An 8,947-nucleotide genomic window follows, 5' to 3' on the forward strand; every position below is an offset into this window, starting at 1 on the left:
CCAATACATCAATACATTGAATAATCAAATCAAACCAAACCAAAACACTAATTCAAAATAAATTCAAACAAATTCAAACCAAATGAAATCGAGCCGATACATTAATACATTAAATAATCAAATTAAACCATGTCAAGTGGAAGCTTAATTGGAGGAATATGCCACATGCCAACTTTCTAGAGAAAAAAAAAAATACTTGCTTTATATATATATATATATATATATATATATATATATTCTTTGTTTTATGGAAGATCTTTTGTGAAAAAAAAAAAAAAAGGAAATGGATGAGTTTAATTTCTAAATTTTTTATAATTAATTATAAATAATCAATGTGATTAAGACCCTTATACTTACCTCTATTATTCATTGGAAATAATATTTATTTAATTTAGTTGTATTTTGTAACACAACACTTTGATTATTGCGCTATTAATCCTATAAATGTGTGACATTGACATCCACATTCACTACTTAGTGAGAACATGTAGCACTCCCCATGATAGGCATATATAAAATGAACTCCACCAACAATTTATATTTATCTAATTTCTGACTAAAATTACAGTACGATCTCTAAATTTTCAAAATATAACTAGTTCGTCCCTGTGTTTTTTAAAATATATTAATTTATTCTTATATTTTGCTTCTGTTGCACTATTAAGTCATTATGTTCGATTTTTGCATCTTTTCAGTTAAATCAATAAGAAAACACAAATGTCAAAGGAGAGATACTAAAATATTATACAAGAAAAATTACAATGCAATCCCTAATAGTTTGAAAAATACAATAAGTCTATCTCTGTGTTTTTAAAAATAAAAGGGGTATTTTCGTCATTTTATAAGGAACTTAATGAGAAAGGTACAAAATTGGACGAAAGGATTTTATAATATGATAGAAGCAAAATATAAGGACAAATTAATATATTTCCTAAAAGATAGGAACTTACTAGTTGAATTTCACAAACTATATGAATCATACTGTAATTTTTCCTAATATTTACAATAGCTTTTGAGAAAACATTTATCAATTGTTTAACACTCAAACGTTAACGTTTTGCACAGATCTTCCATCAATTCTTTTTTCTTCGAATTCAGCTAATTAAATAACTAATGTCATTTTTTATTATTTTTAATTTAAATCGCTATATTATAACAGCTAAGTAGCACAACTTTTATATCCACTCCCATGAACTATGATTTTTTTGCAATATGAGATTAGAACACATTCTCTCCAAGAAGGTATAGTCTCTTATTCATTTTCTAACAATAAAAGTTTGAATATGAGATTTTCAAGTTAAAATCTAAATGTTAGTAATAACATTTTTAAGGTCTTAGGAAGTGCTGAGTGCATTTGCATTTTAAGAATTATATTTTTCTTGCAAATATTGTTTAGTTTTACATATACGTTTCTATTTTTTCTTCTTCTCCCACAATTTAGTTTGGAAAAGGTCACCAGCTAGATAGCCTCCTATTGGAGGATTTATAACCAGTTAATTTGGTGACAAGATAAGCTTTTGATGTTGAATTTGAATAAACGGTTGCTCTCCATGTTATAAAGCTTTATTGTCTTTTTTTTTTTTTTTTTTTTTTTTTTTTTTTTTTTTTTTCAAATCACAAGTAATTAACAATTGATGGGATCCACGAATCATAATTTATACTATCTGTGTTCTATAATATTTATCTCTGTTTCACAATACTTGTAACATTTGAAATTTCGCGTTCTTTAAGAAAACCATTAAATTTATTTAAGTTACAATAAATTATTGAATAAATTCACTATATTATCATTAATTTAATACTAATTTTCTAAAAAAATAATTAAATTGAAGTAATAATTGTTGGTCATATGCAAAAGGTAAACATGGAAAAAAATATGGGAAAATTATTATTTCGTCCCTGATGTTTGTCATAATTATTTAAGTAGTCCCCGACATTTAACATATATTTATAACATCCCTAAGGTTTGCCACCGTCATATTAATTGGTCATTCTGTAAAAAAAAATACACTTTTTCCGTTAATTTTGAGAAGAAAAGACAAAATTATCCTTTGAAAAAATAATTATTTCGTCCCTGAGGTTTGCCATAATTATTAAATAGTCCCCGACATTTATACAAATATTTATAACGTCCTTGAGGTTTACTTCCGTCATATTAATTGGTCCTTCCATAAAAAAAAAAAAAATTTTTTTTCGTTAATTTTGAGTAGAAAAGACGAAATTATCCTTTATAAATTTTCATTGACATTATTATTAATCCCTTTCCTCTAAAATACCTAAAACTCACATTTTTACCATCTTCCTCAACCCAATGCGGTCTTCATTGCCACCACCATGTCAATGAAAACTATCATCTCCATAGCCAGATCACCACCAAAACTAAAACCGAACATCCAAACTCAATCAAGCCATCATCACCCTTCATCCATTTATCTCTCTCTCCTTGATTAGAGGATTTAGGGTAGTTTGGTAATTCTATTAAAAATTAACAGCAAAAAGTGTGTTTTTTGGACGGAAGGACTAAGTAATATGACGGAAGTAACCTCAGGGACGTTATAAATATTTGTATAAATGGCGGGGACTACTTAAATAATTATGACAAACTTCAGCGACGAAATAATTATTTTCCCTTTTAGTTTTGTTGGTGATCTGGTTATGGAGATACTTGACAGAGACACGGTGGTGTCAATGAAGACCGCGTTGGGTTGAGGAAGGTGGTGAAAATTTGAGTTTTAAGTATTTTAGAGGAAAGGGATTGACAATAATGTCAATTCAAACTTCTAAAGGATAGTTTCGTCTTTTCCGCTCAAAATTAACGGAAAAAATGTATTTTTTTATGAAAGGACCAATTAATATAATGGAAGTAAACCTCAGGGATGTTATAAATATTTGTATAAATATCGGGGACTACTTAATAATTATGGCAAACCTCAGAGACGAAATAATTATTTTTTCAAAGGATAATTTCGTCTTTTCCTCTCAAAATTAACGGAAAAAGTGTATTTTTTTTTACGGAAGGACCAATTAATATAATAGAAGTAAACCTCAGGGATGTTATAAATATTTGTATAAATATCGGGGACTACTTAATAATTATGGCAAACCTCAGAGACGAAATAATTATTTTTTCAAAGGATAATTTCGTCTTTTCCTCTCAAAATTAACGGAAAAAGTGTATTTTTTTTTACGGAAGGACCAATTAATATGATGGTGGCAAACTTCAAGGACATTATAAATATATGTATAAATGTTGAGGACTACTTAAATAATTATGGCAAACCTCAGGGACGAAATAATAATTTTCCCAAAAAATATTTATTACTCATTGAAACTACAAATATGACACGTATTTTGGAACAAGCTATTTTCTCAAATGTGACAAGTATTATGTAACAGAGGTAGTAATTGTCAACCAGATATCATCTGGTTGGTTTTCTCCTAAGTGTGAGGAGTGAGAGCCTTAAATTCGAGTTCTCCCAATCACGAGTTTCCACCAATTTAGAGTCTGCTCGGCAAAATTAGCTGTTTTAGTAGCTTAGCTATTAGCTGTTTTAATAGCTTTTCATAAAATGCTAAAAGTTAAACGTTACATGAGTTAACTTTTTATTTAACCTCTAAAATTTAGTTTAAACGTTATGTTACCGAATATTGTAAAAAATAGCGTTTAGTATTTTAACTGATCAAAACACTAAAATCTACTTAAAAAAAGCTGTTACTGAATACAACATAGTGAGTCAAGGGAAGAGTTATACGGTTATGTATTCGATCGTATTTTTTTGACTCATTAGACCTCTTAATTAATTTTCTAGTAAATTAATGGTAGGGGATGCATATGAAAGATAAATATAAAATTTTTTTAAAAAAAAAAAATCAAGAAAAGGAATTAGAAACGAACAAACATGGAGCTCATCGCCATTTATTCACATGGGAATTGGGTCTTGGGCAAAGTTAAAAAGAAGCAATTGGAATATACCATTGAAAAGAAATATTCAAAGTGGGGAATATGGATATTATTATTTTGTCATGTATTCAGTGTATTCTTGCTTGATAAGAAGCGTAATTTCGTCCAAATAAAAATATCTGCTTCATTCTCAACAACATCGTTACACTTAATTTAGTTTATTAGGATTTTGTTTTTTCTAATTATCAATATTGTCATGTAAGATTTGGAAGTATTTGCATATATATATATATATATATATATATATATATATATATATATATATATATATATATATATATATCCTAATACAGCTCAATTAGTAGTTTATGGTTTACAGAGAAATGTTTAAATAGGAAACCTTAAAAATACATTAACGGTCATTAGAGAAAATGTTTGTTACTTTACAAATTTAAAAATAAACATTTGGTACAGAACAATACATTAATATATTAATTGAATAATTCATTGTTATTAAACTTTATCATTTTTTAAAAACTAATAATTACTTAAAGTTATTAATACATTAAATAACCAAACCAAACCAAAAACAGTAATTCAAAATAAATCCAAACTAAACCAATACATTGAATAATCAAATCAAATCAAACCAAAAACAGTAATTCAAAAATAAATCCCTAAAATATTATATAAGAAAAATTACAATGCAATCCCTAATAGTTTTTTTTTTTTTTTTGATAATTTGGAAAGTTTTGAGATAAATTTTAGATCTCCATCCAAGCAAGTTCGAGTTGGTATATAATCTTAATCCTCCTACGCATATTTGCGTATATTTATATAGCATTCAACATATATATATATATATATATCTTCGTTCTCTCTCTATATATAGCATTGAACACTTCCTTCTTTTATGATAATGAAATGTCCATAATGGAAATAAAATTTTCATTTTTCTAATTTTATTGTCCTAACTGTGCTTCTCTTTTGTCCTGTCTCTTTCTCTCTAATGCTCTTTCCCAGTTGCTGCTTTGTTGAAGACATTACAAGTACACATTGTAAGAGTTCAAGTGAGAAAATTTGAAGAGTTTAGCTACAAACAAAGAAAAACAGAGCAGGAAAACAATATCAATTTCTGAAACAGAGTTTAAAAGAAAAAGTAAAAAGATAATATGGGTTTCTGGACACTCTTTGAAGTGGCTTCCATGCCAATTCTACAAGTATTACTTACTGGTATATTGGGAGCTTTTATGGCTACTAGTTACTGCAATATTCTTACTACTGATGCTCGAAAATCATTGAACAAGGTACCATATTAAGTCTTATGTGAATCTTCTTTTTCTTTTTTTATTTTTCCTCTTCCAATATGAGAATTCCTTTTGGCAACGCAGATTGTTTTCATAGTCTTTACACCCTCTCTCATGTTTGCTAGTCTGGCTAAAACTGTGACTTTCCAAGACGTCATTTCATGGTAGGCTATATCCAATTGAATCTTCAGTATTTTTCTTTTAAATTTCTGATATCTGCAATGTGGAAAGTTAACCATGGTAATATATATAAAAAATTAGTTCTAGCCCTCCATTAAGATCAGAATTTTGATATAAAGAGTTAATCTTGATTTGTTCATTAGGTGGTTTATGCCTGTTAACATTGGACTCACCTTATTGATTGGAGGGATTCTTGGATGGATTGTTGTTAAATTACTGAAACCACAACCTCATCTTGAAGGACTTGTTATTGCTACATGTTCATCAGGTAAATTTTTAGTACAATTAATTTGATTCCAGGATTTTTCTTGCATAAATGCTTGTAAATTTATAAATGTTCTTTAAATCAGGAAATTTGGGAAATCTACTTCTGATAGTTATTCCTGCAATCTGTAATGAGGATGGAAGTCCATTTGATCGTGACACCTGCAGATCTGTTGGACTCTCATACGCATCTTTCTATATGGCGGTAATGCATAGGAAGTGTAAATTATATTTCTGAAATGTGAAAATGTCATCATGATTTCTATTTTTAGTTTTGACTCGTGCTATGTGCAGCTTGGTGATTTCTTCATCTGGACTTATACTTACAGTCTGATACGATCTTCTGCTGCGAAATTGAAAGTAATTGAAGCAGCTGAGGAGATTACAAAAGCACCTAACAACGATTTAGAAGCTAGTCAAGAAACTCACCTTCTCAAGCAAGAAGACAAAGAACATGCTGCAAAATCTGTGGATGATACAGAAACAGAAGCTGTAAGTATCCTCTGGATTTTGCATACTTACTGTGTGTCCTAAATCACTATCATGACCGCGTAATGGCTGTGATTCAGAATGTCATAACCTATGATATGCAAAGACATAGTGAAAAAAATTGTATATGTTGAACCTTTTAGGTTGTTTCCCAAGAACATGGAAAAGGAGTAGCATTCTTGAATAAATTGCTAGGATCTCTTCTCAAGATTTTGGAGGAGCTCTTGGCGCCGCCCACGCTCGCTGCAGTGAGTTTCCTCAACATGTCACATATATTTATTGATTTCCAATTATATATATGTATGTATAGCTTTTAACTATTTTTTTTAAACAGATTTTGGGATTCATCTTTGGAGCAATTACATTCCTCAGAAAACTAATAGTTGGTGATAATGCTCCTCTTCGTGTAATTCAATACTACATCACATTACTTGGGTATGCATTATCATCTTTAATATAATTCCTCGATTTGATTCGATCCGATCATTTTGTTTTAAGTAATCTGAAAAAATGAGAAACAACCTTTATTGTAGAGAAGGAACAATACCTTGTATAACACTTATTCTTGGAGGCAACCTTATTCAAGGTAACAAGATAAGAACTTATTTTCAAAAAATCATAGCAAGAAAACCAAATCTAACTATGCTTTTATAAATCGAAAAGGATTACGCTCATCAAGACTGAAGCCATGGATCATAGTTTCTGTTCTATTTGTTCGATATGTGATGCTTCCTGCAATTGGTCTATGGCTTGTTAAAGGAGCAGCTAAATTTGGATTCCTTCCATCAGAACCATTATATCAGTATGTTCTGATGATTCAATATACATTGCCACCTGCTATGAATATTGGTAAGGAATTATAAAATATCAACCATAGCTACATGTTATTATATAAATAAATTTTTTGAAATGTTAAGGTTATTTTTGAAAATGAAATGCAGGTACTATGACCCAGCTGTTTAATGTGGGTCAAGAAGAATGTTCAGTTCTCTTCCTATGGACATACTTAGGTGCAGCACTAGCACTTGCTGTCTGGTCAACAGTCTTCATGTGGATATTGTCCTGAGGAAAGCTATTTTTTCATAGAAAATGAAAACCACTATTATATCAGTATAGGAGAAAAAGCCTAAAAGAATTCCATTAATTGGGATTTGTTTCATTTCTTATTTTTCCTAGTTTTTATGCATTGCTTGATTTGTAGTGATTGTTTGTAAAATGCTTACATATAGCTTCACAAAAATTTTTTTTTTAAAAGAAAAAATCAGATTTGGATGTGATGATTATGATTTTCTAGTCATTATCATTTTTTTATTGGAGTTTTTAAATTGAATTTTTTATGCATGGCTTCTAAATTAAGCCATACACAAAAGATCACAAAATTGTTATTTGAGATAGATTTTGAGATATATTTACAATTTTGTTTGAAAAGGAAGCAAGTAAATCCCAAAAGAACCAAGAAAGGGAAGAAAACATGAACTTACTCATTTTCATTATTTTCTTTATTGTTTTAAACTTTTTAGAAATTTTTGGATTGAACATTATATTTTGTGCATGGCTTATAAATGAAGTCTAGAGAATTGTCATCTGAGCTACATTCAAATATTTGCTTAGCTTAAAATGTTTGTTTGGAGACAGAACAACAAAACAATTCTTTAAACACACAATTCTAAAACCTTAAATTCCCTTTGACTTTTCACATATTGAGCATTGTTCAAGTGAAAATGAGGATGGACATGTTTTGATGCTGATGGGCGAAAGTAAAAAGGCACAGCTTCCAACTCTGTTTTTATTATTTAATATTTTGGACTTCAAACAGTAAAGCAGAGACCCACTGTTCAAACTAAATGGCATGGCAGGGTAATAGCTTCACTGTTTCAAAATCAGGGAACAACTCTAGACCTAAGAGACAATGCCATGGACATTTTAGGTAAGTGTAAGTTCGAGTTTTGGGCGGTTGGGCTGAGGCTCCACAACCTTCAAGTGAATTTTGACTGACTGCAAAATACCATAAGACACACTACCATCCATCTTCTTGATTTTCTGTTGCTGCTCATCCACAAACCATTCCCCACCTCCTTTCTCACTCCTAGCTGTCAAGTAGACTGGTCCTTCTATGCCATACCTGTGGAAAGTGATTGTCAATCCCCGCTTCATAACGTGTCATTATGTTGGATTTTTGCATCTTTTCAGTTAAGTCAATAAGAAAACACAAAGGTTAAAGGAGAGATACTAAAATATTATACAAGAAAAATTACAATGCAATCCCTAATAGTTTGAAAAATACAATAAGTCTATCTCTGTGTATTTAAAAATAAAATGGGTATTTTCGTCATTTCATAAGATACTTAACGAGAAAGACACAAAAATTGGACGAAATGACCTTATAATCCAATAGAAGCAAAATATAAGGACAAATTAGTATATTTTTTAAAAGACAGAAATAGACTAAGGGCGATTTCCATTTCAGTCATTTTATTTAATTCAACGATTGATCAAAAAAATTTTTTCAAATTTTAATAAATAATAAATTACAGGAACTTAGATCAACCAAAACCAAAGACTTCTATTTCTATGACTAGCAAGATTGGAGAAAAGGAATCATAATTAGTGCGAAAAAAGACCTTGATCACTATTCCAATGTGCCGGTTGTATTTCGCAAACTACATAGATCATACTGTAATTTTTCTTAGTATTTACAATAGCTTTTGAGAAAACATTTATCAAATGTTTAACCCTCAAATGTTAACGTTTTACACAGATCCTCCATCATTCTTTTTTCTCCGATTCAGCTAATTAAATAACTAAT

At 29.6% G+C, this 8,947-nt stretch overlaps 1 protein-coding gene across 1 annotated transcript; it reads left to right on the top strand.

Annotated features, from left to right (window-relative positions):
* Positions 1–4,812: 4,812 nt before the first annotated feature.
* LOC105628584 (protein PIN-LIKES 5-like) lies at positions 4,813–7,300 on the top strand. The gene is made up of 10 exons (XM_089720529.1): positions 4,813–5,208; positions 5,293–5,372; positions 5,532–5,656; positions 5,739–5,857; positions 5,947–6,144; positions 6,285–6,389; positions 6,476–6,576; positions 6,675–6,727; positions 6,805–6,990; positions 7,083–7,300. The coding sequence occupies exons 1-10, from the start codon at positions 5,074–5,076 to the stop codon at positions 7,205–7,207; spliced, it is 1,227 nt and encodes a 408-aa protein (XP_089576655.1). The 5' UTR covers positions 4,813–5,073; the 3' UTR covers positions 7,208–7,300.
* Positions 7,301–8,947: the final 1,647 nt, after the last annotated feature.

The sequence above is a fragment of the Jatropha curcas genome, chromosome 4 (genome assembly GCF_041381405.1).
Source record: "Jatropha curcas cultivar XTBG-Jc1 chromosome 4, XTBG_Jcur_1.0, whole genome shotgun sequence".
NCBI classification, from domain to species: Eukaryota; Viridiplantae; Streptophyta; class Magnoliopsida; order Malpighiales; family Euphorbiaceae; genus Jatropha; species Jatropha curcas.